The sequence below is a fragment of the Astyanax mexicanus genome, chromosome 22 (genome assembly GCF_023375975.1).
Source record: "Astyanax mexicanus isolate ESR-SI-001 chromosome 22, AstMex3_surface, whole genome shotgun sequence".
Taxonomy (NCBI): domain Eukaryota; kingdom Metazoa; phylum Chordata; class Actinopteri; order Characiformes; family Acestrorhamphidae; genus Astyanax; species Astyanax mexicanus.
Genome location: NC_064429.1, coordinates 9,822,202 through 9,847,047, shown reverse-complemented (window position 1 = coordinate 9,847,047; position 24,846 = coordinate 9,822,202). Strand labels below are relative to the sequence as shown.

At 37.5% G+C, this 24,846-nt stretch overlaps 2 protein-coding genes and 1 long non-coding RNA gene across 3 annotated transcripts in view; 2 read left to right on the top strand and 1 right to left on the bottom strand.

The window, feature by feature from the left end:
- The window catches only part of LOC125786766 (major histocompatibility complex class I-related gene protein-like), a 28,171-nt gene extending 16,855 nt beyond the window's left edge, over positions 1-11,316 (top strand). Inside the window, exons 2-5 of the mRNA XM_049470269.1 lie at positions 6,962-7,222; positions 7,883-8,140; positions 10,801-11,094; positions 11,183-11,316. Of these exons, the coding sequence (XP_049326226.1) occupies positions 6,962-7,222; positions 7,883-8,140; positions 10,801-11,094; positions 11,183-11,301 (932 nt within the window). The 3' untranslated portion in view covers positions 11,302-11,316. The remainder of the gene's footprint in view (positions 1-6,961; positions 7,223-7,882; positions 8,141-10,800; positions 11,095-11,182) is intronic.
- LOC111190560 (patr class I histocompatibility antigen, B-1 alpha chain-like) overlaps positions 1-24,846 on the bottom strand; it is a 116,762-nt gene that overhangs the window by 42,289 nt on the left and 49,627 nt on the right. The gene's annotated exons all lie outside the window — the stretch shown is intronic.
- On the top strand, positions 13,531-15,044 carry LOC125786771 (uncharacterized). Its single transcript, XR_007428810.1, has 2 exons — positions 13,531-13,568; positions 13,652-15,044. It is a non-coding gene; the product is annotated as an uncharacterized LOC125786771 (long non-coding RNA).

The following is a 24,846-nucleotide window of genomic DNA, read 5'->3' as shown; positions in this document are numbered from 1 at the left end:
TTGTTACTGCAAGAAAAGGAGTCATCAACCCCTGTTGGTTCTTCTATCTGTTTTTTACATAGCTAGTAATCCGGATTAGGTAATCCTGAAAACTGTGTTTCTGGATCAGGTTGATCCAATCCAAAATTGCTTTGAAAAACTGGCTTAAAAGTAAGACAGATCACCTGATCCTGGGTAGCAAAAAATGTGATTACCAAATCTGGATAATTTTGATCCGGATTACATTTTTTTGAACAACTGGCCCTAGGGTATAAGTATCATCCTGATTGGTCATTGTTTAGCCTGTCAAAAGCTTGCTGGAATCTGATTGGCTAATAGCGATCGCAAAAAATTGCATATCAAATTTTCCTTCTGTGAAACATTAGGACATAGGCCATAGATGATACATGCCACAGGAGAGCTTGATAGCTTGTACGGTTCCTGAGAAACAGATTTTTAGCTTTGGCTCCGCCCCTGGGGGCGTATGTCTACACGGATTGACGGGCTACCTCAGAATCATGTTTGCATCAAAGGTCTAAAGTGGCATTAGTGTAGGTTTAAGCATTCAAAAGTTACAGCTGTTAGAGTAAATTTGGGTGTGCCACAGTAAGATTAATTTGTATATGGCGGCCATATTGTTTACAAATTTCACAATTTTTTCGATAATTATTGAGGTTGGGACTCTGCTGAGTTGTTTGACACCAAATATGACAGGAGCACTACGTGCTCGAACCCCTAATTAACTGAACCCCGGTTGGGCTAATGGGATGGCTCGAAACGGGCAGTGAAAAATTCCCTAATTTAAAGCTCGAAAAGTTTTTCTGTGCACAAATGCACACGTATTAGGAGTTGTGTTCAGTGAGCCTTGTGCAGGCAGTCTCCCGGTCTCACGCTGGATCCTCCTCAGTAAGTGAGGAGACGCTATGAAGCTGCGCAGCTGCGCAGAGCCTCCAAACAAGCTCAGCTAACATAGCAAACTGAGATTTCAGTCATTATTATTAAAACGTGTGGTAAATGTTATGTTAAAACTTGGTAAAATACAATTTAAGTGGCTGTGAAAGTTTTTCCCCACCCCATTCACTAGGGGTGTCACGATCTCGATATTTTATCGAAATCGAATCGAAATGAGGTCACGATCTCGAGTATCGAAGTCAAAAAGAGGATCGACGATCCCTCCCGCGCGCGCTACGCAAATAGCGCAGCGCGCTACGCAAATGGCGCGGCACCAACACAGCGCATCCTATTCATTTAAATAGAGATAGCCACTGCATGAGCGCAGTCGGCGGGAGTGTGATCACTGTTTTTATCTGTCCAACGGGGGAGGGGGGGAGGGGGGGAGGGGGGGCGGGGGTTGGGCGCGCAGGTTTTGTATCTGTATCTAACGGAGGGGTGGGTGCGCGCAGGTGAGAGCGTGTGAACTCGCTGAAATGCGTGTGTCAGTGTGACTTGAGAACACTGACTATAGATCACAGTGAGGTGGATTAAAAATCTTAAACTTATAATTGACTACACCTGTTGCTTTCCATTGAATTAAAAAAACATCTTTCTCTCAGATAAAGTAAACACAAGCGTGTTTCTGACTAAAATAAAAGCTTTTCAGGAGAGATATACGTTAAGTTATGTGTAAATATTTATAAGACAATACCCACATCACTTATCTAACCAGCCTGTACTGATTTCTGCCCCCCAATAATGCTTTCAATAACCTCTTGTAACCATACCTGTCAAGTCTCCCGTTTTGGCCGGGAAACTACCGTATTTTACTCCTCTTTCCCGCCGTCCTCCCGTATTAGTATTTTCCCGTAAATTTCCCGTATTATACTGAATAAAAAAATATATAGGCCACAGGCGACAATGCACTGACCGCTGTGTGTCTCTTAACCAATCGTGGTGCCGGTTCAAGGAGAAAGTCCCGCCTTCTCAGGAGAAACAGCCAATCAGCTAGCTGGTTTTGCGGAGCGCAGTTTAGTGTGCTGGAAGCCCCGCCCCTCCCCTCGCTGTGAGTTCAGGCAGCTAGTCGGAGCAGCTGTCGTTAAAAATAATCTGGATATACGGAGATTTTTCTAAAAGAAAGGTAACTAACCATGTAAACTGTGATGAGATTGTTTCTGATAGCTGGTTAAAAAGACTCTTCTCTGAATCAAAACATAAATTAAACCCACTGTGTGTTTAATAAAATCCAGCTTGTGACTCAGTTAGCTTAACTTTAGAATTAGCTAGATAGATATTCAGGGTTTGAGAAAAATCTACATATATATATAATGCCCTGCCCTGATGTGCCTGATCAGCCAATAACTATAATTTCCAAACTCTATTAGTTCAGGGCTAGTTTTAGGGTTTGTTAGAATTTGTTTAAATCTCAAGTATTGTGGTAATGTATTATAATGTAATGTAATGTATTATTTAGAAGGGGTAGAAGAGATGGTTGAGCTGGAGAGAGAGAAAATGTGGAGAGGGCTGAAATTAACTGAATTGATCAGGAGTGGACTGAACGATAGAAAGAAGTATTAATGAAAGATTATTAATTGTGTAGGCCCCTTAGGACTATTATTTACTTATGGAATATATCTGATCCATGTCCTTCTAGTAAATTTGTGCACCCTTCAATTTCATATATATATATATATAAAGCACAAGCCCTCGGTTGGGCTGTTGGGGCGGCGGAAAAAATCCCTTATTTTTAAGTCCAAAACTTGACAGGTATGCTTGTAACCCCTGGGAGCCAGGGGTTACACTCTAATAGCCTTTAATAGTCTTCAGTAGCCTTTAAAAGACTTACCTGGCGGCCGTGGTGTGTCCACTAAACTCCGTAGTTATAAACATCCTGAGGTTAGCAGCGCGCTAACTGACCTGTTTATAATGTAATCCGAGCAGTGCCTCCGTGTCGGCTGTTCTAACCTGCTGCTGTTAGCTGCTTGGGCTGAAAGATGAACTGTAGTGAGCTGTATTATCCGGTTAGTGGGGTTAAAACCTTTATTTGTTTACAGAAACAGTAAAAACGGACTGGCTGAGCTCTGTAGCCCGTGGCTGGGCTGTACTGAAGTAGTGACTGAGTGAAGAGAGCGGGGCTTGTGCTGCTGCTGCTAGTGGTTGGATGAAGAACTGCAGCTTCATGTAATGAGCAGTTTCACCAGCCATCCACACACAGCTCTGATAAACTGCTTGTTTTAATAGTGCACACTGTTGCTACCAAAAAAAGTCACTAGATGGCATTACCATATATATCTTAATAAATAATAATAATAATATTTATAATATTTATAATAATAATAATAATAATAAATATATTATTTAAATTTTATGAGGCATAAAATAATAACAAGAAAAAAAAACAAGAAAATCGAGAATCGAATCGAATCGTGACCCTCAAATCGAAAATGAAATCGAATCGAGGATTTAGAGAATCGTGACACCCCTACCATTCACATTCCCATGCAGCGTTCCCCACCTTGCCATTTTCAGGTCACAGTGGTGGACAGTCCCTTACACAGACGTTCAAACTCGGCTTACATGGTCTCACCAACCATTTTAATGAACACAGGAATATTGGACAATGTTTCTAATATATAAAGATGATACCTAATAAGAGAGTGTTTTATTACATAAATGTGAAAAGTGGCAAGTGTACAGGATACTGAAGTATAAAGCTCTTAGCTTAGCTGAATCAAATAGAACAAGGTCAAATTTGTTAATTACATTTTTTTTTTACGTTTTAAAGCGTTCTAAAACACTCAAGAAGCGTAAATTATACACAGTACTGCTCTAAATAAGTGTTTGTGTGCCTCTTTGTGCTTTTCCCCTGCTCCTATGCCTGCTGTTGTTAGCTCTGTTAGCTCTGAAGCATTAGCACTGTTAGCTCTGACATTTCACAGAATTTCTCTGTGTAAAAATTATGCAGAGTTATATATGTTGCTTTATTAACAAATGTATGATGTTCACTAGACATATTTAAAAGTACAGCTTACCTGGAAAACAGCAGCTCCCTCTTCAGGCTTTTTCTTTTCTGTTTTCTTCTCTTTTCCCCCTCAGTTTGTCCTTCCAGCTAATTGGCGCATAAAATGGAGCTGTTAAAATATCCATGCGCCGTGACTGGAACTACTTGATCGATGTATTTGTTTGTAACTAGAAATAATTACTCAATTGAAAATAATGACTCATCAGTGAACTAAATAATTCATATTTAAAAAATAAAAATTTCCCACACCGAAAAAACAAAATCTTTGTTTTTTTCCTCTATATTATTAGGCGAAGGGACCCAATTATTGTGTGACTTGGCTGCTGAATAAGTCATTACACCCCCCAACCACCAAAAAAAAAAAATAATTAAACATCCACTCATACAGGTTTTTTTTTTTTTTTTTTACTCAAAAGTGTCAAATAATTTGTTTGCTTTTGTATTGTAGCTGTGATTTACATAGGTGCACTCTGGAAAACAGCAATGTTAGGACCACTTCTGGCCCAAATAAGCAGACCAGATTTGGTTTGCCGACATGAAGACAGATCTGTAACAGACTCAGCTATTCTAAGACAATTCTGTGTTGGATCCGGGCCAAAAACAAAAAACAGCAGTGACTGTTATGCGGGTTTGCCGGAGGAAAACCAGATCTGGATCAGAGTCGTCTGCTATCAGGGTTGCATTGTAGATTGTAACCAATAACAATGTTGATTCCATGTCTTCTTTTCGATGTTAAATAACAGTTAAGACCTAAACCCAAAAACAATGTTGATTCCATGTCTTCTTTTCAATGTTAAATAACAGTTAAGACCTAACCCCAAAAACAATGTTGATTCCATGTCTTCTTTTCAATGTTAAATAACAGTTAAGACCTAAACCCAAAAACAATGTTGATTCCATGTCTTCTTTTCAATGTTAAATAACAGTTAAGACTTAAACCCAAAAACAATGTTGATTCCATGTCTTCTTTTCAATGTTAAATAACAGTTAGGACCTAAACCCAAAAACAATGTTGATTCCATGTCTTCTTTTCAATGTTGAACAACAGTTAAGACCTAAACCCAATAACAATGTTGAATTATAGTTGATTTTTGATCAACAACCAAAACTGACCAAAAAAACCCCAAAATCAACATTGATTCAATGTTCCTTTGCTATCTGGGATAAGAGCTGCTTAAAATTCGTAACACCACAACATATTAAAATAACTGGTCTGAAATAACATTAATATAAAGTTACAATATGTTTATTTGAGTGGGCACTTTATTTAATAATTTGCATCAGTTTGATCATTAATGGTAATATGTTTCCTAAAAATGTGTTTTAGATGTGACAAAATGTAATTGTAAGATGTAGGACATTAATATGATACTATACTAATAACAGTTATCCTGATCATACAACTAATTTTAGTCAGCCTCCAAAGAAATGCACCCTTCTTAAATCTGGTTACATAAATATTACATTCATGATACTTAGATTTCATCTGTCATCTTTCATCAAATGATACCTCACTGGGCGCTCAGTCCAGGTGTCATGGCTAGGACAGCTGTCCTCAGTCCACACATTCCCGAGAGGGACCTTTATAATGGAACTTGACGAAAATACCCCTGCCCTTGTTGAAACACAGTAAGGTTGCCTACAGTACTGACCCACTCCACATCTCCTAAATTCAACACTTAATGCTTTATTACACTTTCATTTTTGGCGTATTGTTTGGGTGTACTGTTTTTAGGTATTCATTAAGGACAATTAACATTTGAAAAAACATTCGTACAATTAACGTTTGTACAATTAACGATCGAAAAAATACCATAATATCTGTATTTTTTAGATAAAAGATTAGGTACTCATGAATAAAATATACTCATGAAACACAGGGAAATTCACATAATTAAACAACATAAAACAACGTAAGAGATAACAAAAATATAAATGACAACATTAATACATTTACTGAGGAAGTCTAATCGATATTACAGCTCTGGAAAAAGGTAGGAGACCACTTACAAATGATGAGTTTCTTTAATTTTAACAAATTGAAAACCTCTGGAATATAATCAAGAGGAAGATGGATGATCACAAGCTGTACATCAAACCAAACTGAACTGCTTGAATTGTTGCTCCAGGAGTAAAGGCATTGTATTGTATTAGTCTGGTGGAGGAGAACATGTCAAGATGCATGAAAACTGTAATTAAACGTATTAAAAAGGCCTGTCTTTAGTCTGTTTGCATAGACCATAGCTACGTTTTTATAATCTATTGTCAAGAGTGTCCAATAGCAGTCTTTACCAGGATTAGAAATAAGAGATATAATTCCTTGTTTCCTAGTTTCCCTCTGACCAATGCATTCTTGATATATTGGTATCATTTGAACGAAAATGTTTTACTATTTACACGTTTTTACATAAAACAAAATTTCTGCAAAAATTCAGTCATATGACTCTGAGTGAAGCGTTTTTCCTGTGCTATATACATTTACACATCATGGATAAATGGTTAAAATCAGGGTCTTTCACAACAAAAGACCCTGAAGCTGCACTAACAACAAGTAAAGCAGCCACTGTATCTCTGACCCAGAGAACTAAGGAAAGCAGCATAAATCCAAATGAAAAAAATAGAGCAGTGATTTCCTACAGCACTCGGCTTCACAGAAAAAGTGATGAAGTTGATGGTTATGCTATATTTGTTTTAAATAGAAAATAAAATATTCCTGTTGGCTGTGGAAAGTTTTGTGGTGAGTTAAGTGGGCTGTGAGTTGCAAAATGTTGGGAACCCCTGCTCTATATTAATCACAATCCAGTTCAGAGTCTTTCTTTTAATCTGGATGGGTGATACATATTAACAAACCACTGAGTCATTCTGAGTTACTCTATGACAGTGTGGCTATGGCTACCCACCAAGTTTCACTCCTGTTGGTTTATTTCTTCTGGGTAAAACTATTTTTTTCTGTATTTGACCTACATGCTTATATTACAAAAAATTCTCTGCTTTTCTTATTTAGTGAGCTATTTCTTATTTCCACAGCGACTCATTCTCTACGGTACATCTCCACTGCAGTCACCTGGGGAACTCCATTCCCAGAATATACTGTGTTGGGTCTATTGGACGGGTGGCCATTTGAGTTGTACGACAGCAACATTAGAAAAGTGACCCCAAAGACAGAATGGATACAGAGGAATGCTGGGGCGGATTTCTGGAGCAGGGAGAGCGATGCGTTTAAGGATGAGCAGGAGTGGAGTTTAGCTAATATGGCTAAGACTATGATGCGACACAACACTACAAATGGTGATGACATTTCCAAAGTTCATATGTATTATCAGCCCCTGGGCTATGGGCCAATCATTACATTGTTATGCTAAATCAGGAGTGTGGGTGATGAAATTGACCCAGGGGCATGTATACTGCTAGATTAACAAGACATATTGTTGTATACAACATATTTTCTGTACATTTAATCTTACTGGATAGTGTTGCTGTCCTTTGCGAGTCAATTAGTAGTTAGTTGTGTAGTAAACTAGATTAAGAGGCTGTAGCCAGTTGGCGTTAAGTCTCAAAAGGATTTTTGTTACTGTGCTGGGTGTATGTACAATTCTAAAAAAAAAGTTAGGACAGGGCAGTATAAAGTTTAAAAAAGCAAGTGGTACTAATAGAAAACAGCTCTGGGTATAAAAAGAGCAAGGATTATTCACCATTCACATAATATCATCTCCTGAGGGCCCGAAGATCACCAGCATTCAGTACTGACTTTTGGCCTTTTGTACAGGGATTTCTCCAGATTCTTAGATTTTTTTAAATTATATTATTATGGTCTGTAGTATGGAATCTCCAACGTCACAATTCACAATTTTAAGTTGAGCAACATTTTCTGCAATTGTTCCATATTTCAGAAAGACTTGCCAGTGACCAGAGGGTACAAAATCATTGATGTGGCTTGTTTCTTTACAGGAATTCACACATGGCAGTGGGCATATGGCTGCGATCTAGATGATAATGGCACCACCACAGGCTACAGCGGCTTTGCTTATGATGGACAGGATTACATCAGACTGGATCTTAAAACTGGGACCTTCACTGCTTACATTAACTCTTTCCTCCTTAACTGGAGTGAAGAGGTGGCTGCTCACTGTAAACTCTACCTGCAGACTGAATGTGTTGAGGATTTGAAAAGTCTTGTGCGTTACAGCCAAGACACTCTGAAGAAAGGTACAGTAATAGATTCAGTTACTGTGATTGGAAATGCACTTCAGTAAACACAACAAAAACAAAACTAAAAAAAAAATTCTTTTCACCAGTGCATCTCTATTTTTGTATTTTGCTTTAAGTTGTCTGTGAAATTCATGACCGATTGGCAGAGGAAATCTCACCATAAAGTGACTGAGATGAGCATGTTTAATAGATTTATGCAACTCAAAGTAATACCATTTTTAGAAGTTTTATGTTTATAATAGGTTTATAGTGCATAGTTGTCGAGCTGTCGGGCAACTAGCTACTTAGGGTAACACTTTATATTAATGGTGCATGACATGACATTAATGAAGGCATTCATTAAGAATAAACTCATCAGTATGCAAGGATGCATTAAGCAGGAACAAATGAATGATTCATTATTAATTATATATATATTTTTATTATATATTTTATAATATATAATATTTATTATATAATTATATATATTTATATTTATTATATTAATATCTGCAAGGTTAAATTACACATCATATAAATCTGTAAAGCGTCCACCTTCTTAATGCACATGATTTATTTTTAGTTCCATCATGTCATGTTTTACAGAATGATAAAATTTAAAATCATCCATATAAAATATGCATTGCTGTTGTTGAGTATACATCACACACACCTGCATGTCCATTCTGTTATTTTTTTCCAGAATGCTGGCACTTCTATTACTATGGTACACATACATGTAGATAACTTACTGGTGATTCCAGTACGGTTAATTAGCAGGAGAATTTAATACTCTTTATTGTTTTATTGTTATGTCATATTTATCTGTCATGAAAGCAACAAGACATCTGAGGCTGTTACATTGCTTTTACCACAAAGAGGTTAAATGACACATGTTCATTAGCTAGTGTATCTGTAATAATTAATGTCACATTAAACACATCATAACACTTATGTATTACACAAATTACATTGTGGTGAGATTTTTGACAAAAAAAAAAACTTTATGAAACATTTGTGTTCATGGCAAATCTTTGAAATTTTAATTGAATCTGGTTTAAATCAGGGCTCCGGGTGGTCCAGCAGGCTAAGCGCTGCCATTATGATCAGGAGATCGCCAGTTCGAATCCCAGTCATGCAGCTTGCCATCAGCTGCTGGAGCCATGAGAGAGCACAATTGGCCTTGCTCTCTCTGGGTGGGTACAGTAGTAGATGGTACTACTGTACCCACAGCATGTGGTGTTTGTGAGCTGATGTATCAGAACCGAGTCACTGTGCTTTCCTCCGAGTGCACTGTGATGCTACTCGGCAATGCTGCATCAGCAGCAGTTCAAAAAGAGGTGGAGTCTGACTTCACACGTGTCGGAGGAGGCATGTGCTAGTCTTCATAACCCTCCTGGTGTTGGAGCATCACTAGTGATAGGGAGAGTAATGAGTGAGTTGATTAATTGGTCATGTAAATTGGGGAGAAAATGGGAAAAAAAAAATAATAAAAATCTTGTTTTGTATGAAATTTATTGTTTATTGATCTCTATAAATAGTTAAATAATAATGATACAGTACTTTATGTCATTTGGAGCGACCACTCATCATGTGGTGCAACCTATAATAACAGTTACTGTATTAAATTTATTCAATTTTCTGTTGCTAAAATATTAACTATTGATAATGTATGCTTAAGTTAATGGTGTGTTAGAAAACATTTTAACAGTTTTATAGGATTCACAGGAAAAATTACCCTATTAACTACATTAAATGCAAATACTTTATTTCTGGACACTTTATATTAGTGGGAATTTGTAAAATAAAAATAAACTATATTAAGGAAATGTATTAATTTAAACATAAATCACAGTCGCACCACAACATTTTGTAAGGCCAAGGCCAATTCTTCTTAATGAAAATACACTAAAATCACTCAATCAAAAATTTTAATATGAGTTTATGTGTTCACATTTTAAATCTTTGAGCAATTGCAACAGATACTCTTATTTTTTGTATTTTAAAATTGGCATGTTGAAAATCTTTATATGTCATTGACCCATATATATATAATAAACTCAATAGATGTTCTTAAAACACCTTTAGGGTTACAGTTTATTTTTACCAACATACTGATGAAAAGTACTTCACTAATGGTGAAGAAGATTATGTAGTTAGACATGCTGGCCTCAGTAGTATTTTTACTTTGTTTGTGCTATTTTCTGTCCTGGGCCATCAGTGTCAGCATAGCATAGTCATAGTAATCAGTGCATATTGATTCTTTCAAAGTAGCTTGGGGGTTAACCTGGAGTGTAGAAGCTTCGATTGAGTGGTCTTGGTAATTTGATGGAAATGGAAATGTATAGTTTCCATGGGGAAAATCCACCCTGCTTCTGGTCTTTTAGGCTTAATGCAGGCAGTCTGAGAGAAGGAGCCAGGTCTACCAAACATGTGGGTGATTCTGGCTCTCCCTGCAAACTTGCAAATATGGCAGAAACCTTTGGCTTCATTTACATAAAATGGAAGAGGATAAAACCACATCATCCATGGCTTTAAACAGACCAATTTCATGGACCTTTAATGAACCACAGGTGCAGTACACATAGAAAAATGCGCCTGTCTTCCAACTTATTGTACCCTTTTTATCCATAGAGATCTTGACTGTAATCTCTTCCTCTTTCTCTCTGTCCCTCCAGGTCGTCCTGAGGTGTCTGTGTTCCAGAAGGACTATTCTTCTCCAGTGGTGTGTCACGCTACAGGATTCTTCCCCAAAGCAGTGATGATCTCCTGGCAGAAGAACGGAGAGGATCTGAATGAGGACGTGGAGCTCAGACAGACGCTGCCTAACCAGGATGGAACCTTCCAGAAGAGAAGCATTCTGACCGTCTCACCTGAGGAGCTGAAGAACAATAACTACACCTGTGTAGTTCAGCATGAGGGAATGGAGAAGGAGATAGTCCTACAGGTGTCTGACTGTAGAGTCCTGCTAGGTAGGAGCACTTTTATTTCAGTTTAAAAGTATACTAATTGACAAATCATGTAATAAAGATCTTGATGTAACTGTCGTTGGTGTTGCAGATAGAGGGTCAGTGGGTGTCATTATTGGTGTGGTTCTGGCTGTTCTTCTGCTTGTCATCCTCCTGGGCTTTGCTGGAGTTTTAATGTGGAAGAAAAGGAAGAAGAACTCTGGTAAGTGAAGAGAAATGCTGATAATAATCTGGAGAAAATAGTAACTTAAAATGTGGTTTGGTATCTACTCTGAATGTGGAAATGAGTCACTTTTAAAATTGTTACTGTAGGAATTTATTTCATTACATTACATTACATTACATTACATTTGGCAGACACTTTTGTCCAAAGCGACTTACAATAGTCAAGTACAATGTAAAATAAGTTTAAGGGTAAAACATCGTTGGATAGGGATAAAAGGAGGTCAAAGGGGAATAATAGGATAGAGGAGTGAAGGAGGGGAACAAGGAAATGAGGTTAGAAGTAGTTAGTGTGTTAGAGGTGTTAAGAGAGTAAGTGCTCTTTGAAGAGCTCTGTCTTCAGGAGTTTCTTAAAGATAGCGAGAGATTCTCCTGATCTGGTAGTGGAAGGTAGTTTGTTCCACCATTGGGGAACTCTGTATGAGAACAGTCTGGATTGCTTTGTGTGAATGTTAGGCAAAGCGAGGCGACGTTCATTGGAGGAGCGCAGCGGCCGGGAGGTAGCGTAAGCCTTCAGGAGTGAGTGCAGGTAGGAAGGAGCCTGTTCTGTCATCACCTTGTAGGCGATTGTAAGAGCTTTGAATTTGATGCGAGCATCAACTGGTAGCCAATGGAGCTCAATGAGCAGCGGGGTGACATGTGCCCGTTTTGGCTGGTTGAAGACCAGACGTGCTGCTGCGTTCTGGATCATCTGGAGTGGTTTTACTACACAGGCCGGGAGGCCAGTTAGCAGGGCATTGCAGTAGTCGAGGCGTGAGATGACGACCGCTTGCACCAGGAGTTGGGTGGCCTGTTGCGTCAAGAACGGTCTAATTTTTCGGATGTTATAGAGCGCAAAGCGGCAGGACCGAGCAACTGAGGCCACATGGTGCGAGAAGGATAGTTGGTCATCAACCAGAACACCCAGGTTCCTAGCAACCTTTGTCGGTGAGAGAGAGAGAGAGAGAGTCGATACTTATAGAGAAGTTGTGTTGAAAAGATGGTTTTGCTGGTATAACCAGAAGTTCAGTCTTTGAGAGATTTAATTGAAGGTGATGTTCCTTCATCCATGAGGATATGTCAGAGAGACACTGCGATATCCGTGCAGAGATTGAGTGATCTTCAGGTGAGAACGACAGGTATAGCTGGGTGTCATCAGCAAAGCAATGGTAGGAAAATCCGTGTGAGCGGACAACCTGACCAAGAGAGGTGGTGTATATGGAGAAGAGAAGGGGTCCCAGTACCGAACCTTGGGGAACCCCAGTGGATAAGGAGCGGGCTGAGGACAGCTGTCCTTGCCACGACACCTTGAACGAGCGCCCAGTGAGGTACGATCTGAACCATGACAGCACATTGTCTGCGATCCCCATGTTTGAAAGTATAGTTAGGAGGAAGTCATGGTTGACTGTGTCAAATGCGGCCGGAGGTCCAGCAGAATGAGCACTGAGGACTGACCTGCAGCTCTGGCAGTTTTCAACGCTTCAGTCACAGACAACAGAGCCGTCTCGGTAGAGTGTCCTTTTTTGAACCCAGATTGGTTCTGGTCCAGAAGGTCATTCTGGGAGAGGAAGCCAGAGACCTGATTTAGAACTGCTCTTTCTAGTGTTTTAGAGAGAAAGGGTAGCAGTGAGACCGGTCTGTAGTTGTCAACCTGGGCGGGGTTGAGAGAAGGCTTTTTAAGCAGTGGTGTCACGTGTGCTTGTTTGAAAGCAGTCGGGAATACACCAGAAGTTAAAGAGGAATTGATCGTGTGAGTGATAGCCGGAATGATTGCAGGTGCGATAGTTTGCAGTAGGTTTGAAGGAATTGGGTCAAGCGGACACGTAGTAGGACGGCTACGTGTTAGGAGAGCCAGTGTCTCGTTCTCAGTGAGAGGAGTGAACGAGGAGAAAGCAACGCCTTCGGTGGAGGGACACCGGGCAGTAGAGGATGTAGTAGGACTGCTACATTGTGCATCAGTAAACTGGTTGCTGATGGCCGCCACTTTGCCAGTAAAGAATGAGGCAAGTGTTTCAGCCGTAAGGCATGTAGCCGGAGGAGGAGGCGGAGGGTTGAGTAGTGATTTAAATGTAGCAAATAGTTTCCGGGAGTCTGTGAGAGAGCAGAATTTATTGTGATAAAATTCAGCTTTAGCAGTAGTTGGTTTCATACATTTTACAGCACATAGTTCCGCTGTGTGATGATCTGTGTGATGAGTACAATCAGAAGAGATCAGGATCAACCTTTACACGTCTCTGTTTCAGATTTCAGACTTCTTCCTGTCATCTTCACTTCAGGTAAGTCAGTTTTATTGTGTATCTAGTTTGTGTTTTGTTTATTGGTTATCTGAATGCTAAGCTGATGTTGATGTTTGATACAGCTTCTGCCCAAGACTCTCCAACTCCAGCTCCAACCCCAACACCTGGTCTTGATGCTGTTGCAGCACCACACTGATGATGAAATATCATTGTTTTAGAGGTCTGCTGTACTTAATAAAGATGTATTTTTGTGGACTAAAAATGTAAGAAGATGAATCAGTATGAAACTTACAGTGGCTTGCAAAAGTATTCATTCCCATGAACCGTTTCACATTTTGTCACCTTACAACCACAAATTTAAATGTATTTTATTGAGATTTTAGGTGATAGACCAACACAAAGTAGCACATCATTGTGAAGTGGAACACAAATTATACATGGTTTTCAAAATTTTAATCAAACAAAAATCTACCTCAGTACCTTATTTTTCGCACTATAAGGCGCACAATCAAGGAAAGTCTAATTTTGGTTTATTTTCATTCACATTTTAAGAGACACTATAAGGAACTTTTAATTCAGCAGGTCTCGTCGCTGGGTGGTGGTGCAGAGTAGCTAACTAAGTTAAATAAAGCTTAGCTAAGTTAACAAAACTATAATAAAAAAAACTTTCTTTTAAAGTCAAACGAGCGCTGGATGTAAATTTACACAGATTTCTATCCGCTTCCGTTTATTTACAGTAAGCTTAGATTTCCTGAATTTCTTCAGCACTATGCATTAGCAGCTAACCGCTAGTGGCTAATGCCACCTGACAGCACTACATTGAGAAACCCTAAGTGTTCTGGTAAGCCATGGTGATATTAGCTAGAGGTTCGTGCAACGTAACTAATGCTAATACTGCTCCAGTCTCAGTGCTGGAGAACTAAACTGAAACTCCTGTATAACTCTGTACTAGGGGTGGGTGATATGGCTCTAAAATAATTGCGATAACGATATACTTGGCGATATAGGAAAACAGAAAAATAATTCATTCATTTCAGGAATATAGTATAATAGTATAACAGTACAATCATAATGTGGCAAAATAAATAATCTAGCATAAAATAATATAATGCAGCAAAAAATATTGCAGAATATTTTCATGCATACAAACTGCAAACTAAAACAATTATACAATAAATACACCTAAAGCTTCACAGTAAATAATAGACTACTTTTAAGTCAAACCATCCCTATTATCACAATATGGATTTTTAATATCATGATATTTCTGTGTCACGATATTTTGTATACGATATACTATTGCCCACCCCTACTCTGTACTTCAGTGGAGTGGCTTTACTGCTCCTTAATACCTGACTGATAGAATTCATACATAAGGAGCACCAAATTATAAGGAACACAGATGATTTTTTGGGAAAATTAAAGGATTTTAAGTGCACCTTATTTGCATCTTACCTTGTATTTGTATGTATGTCACGTGTGATTGTATGTGTTAATAAAGGTCCATTCAATTTACACTGAGCTCGTCTGTGTTTGAGTGGCATGGTGTCTTACCGAAACTTGATCTGTATTGAAACTAGACCATCTTCAGTCTTCTTTGTTCTGTGACACTCTAACTCTGACAGAGTCTAATTGCCAGGCTTTTTTGCACCCTGTAGCCGGTAAACCAACCAAATGAAAAGTTAAACATCACCAAATATTCAGATGTATCCAGAATAGAGGAACCAACAGGGTACTAGAGCCTCCTTTCAATAACAACACACTTTCCCCCAATAAATTAATCCAATCAGTCTAATATATCATCATTACATTATTATTATTATTATTATTATTATTATTATTATTATTATTATATGAAGGCACTGATGCCTTGAATAAAAAGTCAGGTCAGAAAGTATATTTAAAGGAATATTTATTTCTTATTTCATATGATATGCTGGAAATAAAATCAGTGCGTTTATGCTGTTATGAGTCTGTGATGACTGTGCAGTTTTAGTTTTTAATTATAATAATCAGGTCTTCTGTAGATGCTCTCATTGTTTCCCTCCTTTAATGCTGCGTATCTGGCCAGTGTAAACAGGTAGTCGCTCAACCTGTGGAATAAATAATAAGATAAGAACAAAAAGAATGACATTAGTGGTGTCCAAGCTGGAGGTGTACCATATCATATCATACGCAATGATATCACAACAATTTTAACACAATAAGAAAATTTACGTTATATTAGTGATATTCTTAAAACTGTATTGTTTTTGATGTTACATTATTCTATTTTTGTTATATTATTATTATTTAATAAGTTACTGTTTACAAAACATACAAATTTTCAAATAGTTTTCCGTTTCTATTGAATGCCTGAAACCATTATATTTATACTAGTGGTGGATGATATGCTGAATAAGGTCATTTTAAATAGAGTACTTTGTATGAAATCAATATTAAACTTTTTTTTATTATACAAGTTTTTTAATGTACGTTTGAAACATTTCTCACAATTTTATCAGTTATATTTGTAATAATTCAGTTATTACCTGTTGAGATACTTGCCGACGTCAGGGTCGGCCTCACCTGAGCGGATTATAGGAGCCACACTCTCTCTCTATGGCTCTGCTGTAAACAACTTTGCCCCGGAGACGCTTATGTCCCGCCCTGGCCGCTCGCGTCACATGTTCTCTGGTTCCAGACCAGCAAGATTGTGGGGCCAGAATGGAACCGGCTTTTCTGGCCAAGAACCTGTGATTTCGCCTTAAGTGTCTGTGTGTTTTATCAGAGCTGGTTTTATAGAGAGACTGCCCACTTCTTATCTCCACTGTTATATCAGAAAATGACTGCACACCGCTAAACGGCTAAAAACAAATTACAAGTAGTAACTATCAACCTTTTTGCGCAAGATATTCCTATTATTTTAGATATTATATTACAGTATATTAAACTTATCAGCATATTTCCATTTGTCTACAGTATACAAGTCTTAGTCAGTAAACACGCGAGCATTACTGCTACTGTGAGCTGATTGGTTGTTGGTTGGTGAGCTGATGCTAGAGATACAGTCAGAGAGTTTAAAAGCTTTAAAAATTATATATCCAGTTCTGAAATATTTAATATTGTTCTGTGCTTATTAAATGAGTATATATATATATATATATATATATATATATATATATATATATATATATATATATATATATATATATATATATATATATATTAGTATAAAAATGATCAAACATTAATAAAATATGATTTTGCACAAATGCGCCGTATGAAACCGTTCATTTTGATCTCACTCCGCAGCGCCCTCTGGTGGTTGGACAAAGGAAAAACACATTCTCGAGTTGTTATTCTCCTCTCTAAAATTGATTTGCTTTAATCGAAAAATGACTGTGAACCGCTAGAGGGAGCCCGCGAGCGAGTCTGTAATTATTGGTGCAGTAGAGACGCAGCATTACTGCTAATGTGAGCTGATTTACTGGTTGGTGGGGGGCATAGATATATTATACCTATGGGTGAGGGGATACTGGAGTATAAAAGGCTTATAACTGGAGTTTAAAAGCTTTAAAATTATTTGCTGGAACATGTGATATTGTGATATTGTTATTATTTTGAATAAATAAGACCATTTGTAGTATAAAATTATTTTATAAAGATTTTAATAAGCTCTGATTTTGCTCAATTTTGCTCCATATAAACTGCTTCATCTTAGACTCACTCGGGAGCGCCCTCTGGTGGACAAACAAACCGAGAAAAGATTCTTAAGTGAGAATCAAATTAGTGATCAACTAATTTGACATAATTTTAAGTTGTGCTGACCAATAATAAAGCTGCAAAATGTGCAGCAACAAGCCTCCGAGATCCTTTGGCTTAGTAAATATAGAGAACTTTGTTGTTCAAAATATAGCAAGATATATAAGAATTCTGCTGTAAGAATTCTGCTGTTTTTAATACTACTTCCTTACACAAGTAAATTTAAGATTTTATTAGTTTATTATTAATGCTCATTGATTTAACAGTATGATTTATATGTATGGTTTGTATTACTTTTACTTAAATTAAATATTTATATCTTAAAAGTACATTACCACATATCTGTGTGTGTTTTCCAGGCAGCTGCTGTGGGAACCTGTCTGTCTCTCTGACTGGTTGATTGCAGATGTTGAAAAATGAGCTGAAAAGCTGATCAGAGGCTCAGTTTTCTATATTGTGTATAAAGAAGGCGTTTCCCCACACACACACACAAACTACAGTCATACAACCACACTGTAACACTGCTGAAACTGTGGGATCATTTACTTTTTAGAAAATAGAATTGTAAAATGATTAGCAAAAAATGTGCAATATTAAGCAACATATTGCTGACTATGCAACCCACAGGTTCATTGCAAAAACAATGAGTCATAAAATTAATAAAATACAGACATTAATTTAAATCGGTAGGTAAGTAGGTACAGAGCGCTGCAAGAAAAAAGCAAGGCAGTTTTATTAAGACCCTTCATACACAGTAGCAATACAGAGTGTTTTACATTAACACACAAAAAAAAATACATAGAGAGAAATCAAATAAACTCATTAGTACGTTTCTGAGAGCTAACACCATAGAATGCTTTTTTTTAAACAGTTACAATTAAATGAAAATAAAAGTAGAGAAGCTGTGACTGATCTAAATTAAGAACTAATGAAATAGAATTAAGATAAAGGACATTAAACTGGAATTAAAAAGGAGATTACGATGAATAAAATCACTTAGTTTATTTATTTTTAAAAAATCTGAGATTTTATGACTTTTTCATTATACTGAATAATTTGTAGTCTACTGCTGTAAAAACTGATCATAAGCTAGCTAGCTATGCTAACCCAACAGTCTAATATTTATTCCAGTGTACTGCTCACAGAAACGGCTCGGCTCTTTCAGTGTTGTGTTTGAGATCATTAACCAGCAGGTCTGTGTGGCACTTCAGGCATAAAGAAATTAAAATGCCAAAAAATATTTATACTTTCGGTCATAACTACAATATCCATAAAATACTGGGTAACCAGCTGTAACCAGGCTGCAGTACAGTGCAGATACTTCCAAATAATAGACAGTAGTATCAGTAATACAATACAATACATAATATTCTTGAACTGCTCTATAACTGACCTGTACATTTAATCTGACACTTTTATATTGTTTTGCTATGCAGTGTTTCTACATTATTCAAAAAACCACTGATCTGTAACATTTTAGTGCAGATATTTAAAACAAAACCATGTAAAAAATACAGACTCCATCAATCCAAAATCCCTCAGTACACATTCAGTATAAAGTCCAAAAGGTTTACAGTTCACCCTATAAAGCATGACACTACTCTGACAGTGAGATTATTATTTTAAGTGTTTTGCTGCAACAACATCAGGAGAAGGAGATGGAGCTGGAGAGTCTTGAACAGAAACAAAAAAGTAAATCAAACAAACATCAGCTTAACATTTATAGTCATAGACAAAAGAGACACATGACAGACAGACTTACCTGAATTAACGCTGAAAGAATCACCTGAAAGAGAGAGTGAAGGATGATCAATATCTCCTCTGATTGTGTTCATCACTCTGATCTTCACACAGTGGAATTATCTAGGTCTACTGTTCAACTTTTTAGAGCGACACATTTTTACATTAGTCTTGTGTTCCCATTAAAAATGACTGGGCCATTTTAGCTAATCACACACGTCTAAAGAAGATTGGTTCTTCAACCTGATCAGAGCCCCCTAGTGGGCCCGCTAAAAAGCTTAAAAGCGTCAAAACTTATAAACACACCGACCAACTAACCGCCATCTACATGAAACCAGTTGCCAGAAATCTCCAACTGAAAACAGCCTGTTTTTTCACATTGTTTACATGGGGAACCCGCCTCCCCAACAAAATAGCCTTATAAAATATTATTAGTGTATAAAATAACATCAGATTATATTATAGGAAATTCACTTACTATCACAGCATCCACAATACAGCACTGAACCGCAGATAAAACATCCATAAAGTTGTTTATTCTCCTGCTCACTTCTCCTCAAAAACATGCCTTTAGTTTCAGCGCAGCCGCAACGTCATATTCTCAACCTCCTAGCGACCACACATGTAATGTTTTCACGTGAAGTTGTACGTGAATACAAAGCAAATGATGTCCTCTTCTAGATTCTGTGGTTTTTATTGGTCCACAAACCACTATTTTTCTTGAGTGATCGTCTATTGAGCCAATAACGTGAGCGCTATCCAATCAAATCAGGTCATAGCCTTTCTCCAGGGTCACAAAAGTGATTGACACCTATTTGAGCCAATAGTCCACCCTCAGACGAAAACACTGATACGTAATTTGCCCTGATTGGTCTCCTAATGGCTGGGGGTGGGGCATGCCTAACCGCTGTCACTAAAATCCCTCTGCTAAACGAAGGTGCGCCCACAGCGTGCATAAGTGTGATTTTGTGTCATTTCATCAAAAAATATTAATATTACTCTGAAATAGACTTACATTAATTTACTTTATCTCAAACAAACAAAAATATTACAAAATGTTGTTGTACAGTGACATATTTACTTGTGTATCTTTGTATTAGATTAGGGGCGCTCTGGAGAGGATTTGAACACTTTGGAGACGCCTGGTGGACACCTAATATAATGCAGTGTAACTCTTCAATGCTTTGTGCTATAAAAAAAATCCGCCTGCAGAAAGTGGCAAACCTGCAAATAGATAGCTTACAGTTGTTGTTACATAGCGCAGATATTTAAAACAAAACCATGTAAAAAACAGACTTCATCAAACCCAAATCCCTCAGTACATTCATAGTTATAGACAAAAGCGACACATGACAGACAGACTCACCTGAATTAACGCTGGCAGAATCAGGTGTGACACCTGAAACAGAGAGTGAAGGATGATCAATATCTCCTCTGATTGTGTTCATCACCCTGATTTAAACACCGTGGAATTACGTAGGTCTAGAGTACAACTTTGTAGAGCGACACATTTTTACATTCAGGCTAGTTACCATGTTTAACCATCCTATGATGTTTCGGACAGGTTACACTCCGATCTGTTAGTGTTGTGTTCGTAACACTCCGATCTGTTAGTGTTGTGTTTGTGACACTCCGATCTGTTAGTGTTGCATTCGTAACACTCCGATCCGTTAGTGTTGTGTTCGTAACACTCTGATCTGTAAGTGTTGTATTCGTAACACTCCGATCTGTTAGTGTTGTATTCGTAACACTCCGATCTGTTAGTGTTGTGTTCGTAACACTCTGATCTGTAAGTGTTGTATTCGTAACACTCAGATCTGTTAGTGTTGTGTTCGTAACACTCTGATCTGTAAGTGTTGTATTCGTAACACTCCGATCTGTTAGTGTTGTATTCGTAACACTCCGATCTGTTAGTGTTGTGTTCGTAACACTCTGATCTGTAAGTGTTGTATTCGTAACACTCAGATCTGTTAGTGTTGTATTTGTAACACTCTGATCTGTTAGTGTTGTATTCGTAACACTCAGATCTGTTAGTGTTGTGTTCGTAACACTCCGATCTGTTAGTGTTGTGTTTGTAACACTCTGATCTGTAAGTGTTGTATTCGTAACACTCCGATCTGTTAGTGTTGTGTTCGTAACACTCTGATCTGTAAGTGTTGTGTTCGCAACACTCCGATCTGTTAGTGTTGTGTTTGTAACACTCTGATCTGTAAGTGTTGTATTCGTAACACTCTGATCTGTTAGTGTTGTGTTTGTAACGCTCCGATCTGTTAGTGTTGTGTTTGTAACACTCCGATCTGTTAGTGTTGCATTCGTAACACTCCGATCCGTTAGTGTTGTGTTCGTAACACTCCAATCTGTTAGTGTTGCATTCGTAACACTCCGATCCGTTAGTGTTGTGTTCGTGACACTCTGATCTGTTAGTGTTGTGTTTGTAACACTCCGATCTGTTAGTGTTGTATTCGTAACACTCCGATCTGTTAGTGTTGTGTTCGTAACACTCTGATCTGTAAGTGTTGTATTCGTAACACTCAGATCTGTTAGTGTTGTATTCGTAACACTCCGATCTGTTAGTGTTGTGTTCGTAACACTCTGATCTGTAAGTGTTGTATTCGTAACACTCAGATCTGTTAGTGTTGTGTTCGTAACACTCCGATCTGTTAGTGTTGTGTTTGTAACACTCTGATCTGTTAGTGTTGTATTCGTAACACTCCGATCTGTTAGTGTTGTGTTTGTAACACTGATCTGTAAGTGTTGTATTCGTAACACTCAGATCTGTTAGTGTTGTGTTTGTAACACTCCGATCTGTTAGTGTTGTGTTTGTAACACTCCGATCTGTTAGTGTTGTGTTTGTAACACTCCGATCTGTTAGTGTTGTATTCGTAACACTCCGATATGTTAGTGTTGTATTCATAACACTATGATCTGTTAGTGTTGTGTTTGTAACACTCCGATCTGTTAGTGTTGTATTAGTAACACTCCGTTCTGTTAGTGTTGTATTAGTAACACTCCGTTCTGTTAGTGTTGTGTTCATAACACTCCGATCTGTTAGTGCTGTGTTCGTATAGCTTAACATTGATACATCTGATAAACAAAAGAGACACAATATAAACAAGACAGACTTACATGCTCTAAAGTTGACAGAAACAGGTGTGACTCCTGAAAGAGAGAGTGAAGGATGATCAATATCTCCTCTGATTGTGTTCATTATTGATCACTGATCTTCACACAGTGGAATTTTCTAGGTCTAATGTTCAACTTTGTAGAGCGACACATTTTTACATTCAGGCTAGTTACAATGTTGAACCATCCTATGATGTTCCTGTCAGGTAACATAAAGATTATGTTTAGCATTGTGATGTCCCATGGTGTCCCAGGTTGATGCTAATTTGATGCTGTGGAAACTCGTGTATTTATCTAAGTGTTATTACTGTATTTGTATCATCTGCACAAAAAAGAGTACACAAACCTGTGCTATTAATTAATTAATTAATTCATTCATTCATTCATTCATTCATTCGTATGTGGGAAATCTGTAATAATCTAATCTCACAGTCTGAATGTCTCCTCCTAAAGAACTTCCAGATTTAGCTCTGGATTTACCTCTATCCATACCACAAACCATATAATAATAAAAAAATAAATAATAATAATAATAATAATAATAATAATAATAATAATAATAATAATTGTAAGAAAGACTCTGGCATTGAAGCTTAGCCCCGCCCCCTTCGCGTGCAGTTTAGTCTAGTTCTACTGCTGTTTAGTTTTACTCTGTTGCTTCAGGCAAGTTACCACTTCAGGTTGGCTGGATCACAGCCTCAAGATGATAGCATGTGAGGAGTTGTGTGCGTATTCCAACCAAGTAAGTGTTGTTAAGTGTCGAGATAGTTATGTTAGAAGGTAGTTTTCGGAGTTTGTATGTCGTAGTGTTGATGTGCAACTATTGTTAGATGAAAGTTAGCATTGTAGGCTTATTGTATAGGAAAAGTGCAAGTCTTGCTAATCCAGCTATGTTTAAATAATGTCAAGAAGGTTTATTATTCCAGTAAGTGTATATTTGGTAGTTTAATTCAGTATTTTGATTATCCTTATTCTGTATTTTACAGATCACACACAACTCTTGCACATGTAATTGAAGTGTGAAGTTTAATAAAGAAACGAAAAGGAGACAACTGCTTCATGGTGTTCTAACCGACACCCCCATACAACACTCATCCCATCATCAGAACCCACACGTACAGTCCTTTAGTGGTCCTCACCAACAATAATAATAATATGAGTTTAGGTGCTTGGTGTTGACCATGAAAGCTAAATGACTTTACTCACCAGATGACTTCCTCTTCCAGATGAAAACTGCAGCACAGATTATGATGACGAGCAGGAGAGCACCAACCATTACACCAACAATCAAACCCACTGACACTCCATTACCTGCAACACCAGACACTTACATTACAGTCCCTTTTTATCTGACACATCAGTTAAGCTTTTTAAAGTTTTACTTTTAGACAGATTTCTTCTACCTGACAGGACTTTATGATCAGACACTAGCAGAACCAGCTCCTTCCTCAGGCTGCTGTGCTGAATAACACAGGTGTACTGGTTGTTCTTCAGCTCCTCAGGTGAGACGGTCAGAATGCTTCTCTTCTGGAAGGTTCCATCCTGGTTGGGCAGCGTCTCTCTGAGATCCACGTCCTCATTCAGTTCCTCTCCGTTCTTCTGCCAGGTGATCATCACTCCTTTGGGGAAGAACCCTGTAGCGTGACACACCACTGGAGAGGAAGAGTTTTTCTGGAACAGATACACCTCAGGACGATCTGGAGAGAAAAGGGATAGAGAGAGAGTCACATCATACCTGTTTTTATTACCTTCTGAGAGCCTGAACATCACCAGCTGTTGTATTCATGTTTTGATGCACAATTTCATTGCAGTAAAAAAGTGAAAACAAAAAATATGTTATTACTTTATATTTTATGTTTAATTAAAATTTTTGCATATTTTTAAAATAAAAGGACAGATCTTATAAAATATGAGAACGTCCTAACCACGAGACCAAGCAAGCTGATTAATCTCCTTCATTAATTAAGTTTGGAAAACAGTTAACTATGCCAGACAGTTACTAGCCGTTAACCATTATGGCTAATCTGCCATTTTGGCCTTCATAATAAAGGTTCCCAGATCATATTAATGAAAAGATTTATATTAAAACAATAAAAAAACAGAAAATAATAAACTGGTCTAGTGTTGTAAGAGATAAATACTATTTACATCATCTGTTACTGACTAATGAAGCTTTTAAATATAGAGCAGTAATTATGTCATTCATTTGCTCGTTAGATCAATTCAACTGAATTATGCAATTTAGATTAATTAATCACAGGACATGTAATTATTTATATACATTGTTTACTCGCTTGACAGCACTATTTGAAGTGATGAGGGGAATTGATTATATGTATATATGTGAGACTGAGATGCAGCACACTGTAAAAAAAAATGCTGTGAAATTCACAGTAGTATACTGTGTTCCTGCACAACTAACTACTTTAAATATGTTTACAGTATTTTACTCTGAAGGCAGCCAAAACCACAGTAATTAATTTGAAAATTGCAAAATCACAGTAATAATCCTACTACTGTAATCCGAGTAATACACTGTAATAATCCACTAACGGGCAATCAAAAGGGAGCAGTAGTCATTTGGATTTATTTTGGATTCAACCGACCTACAACTTAAAGAAGAAGAAGAAGAAGTTTGAAAAGTGGAGTAGCACTGTCTGAAGCGACCATTCCATGTAAGTATCACATAGCACAATTCTGTCTCTTGACT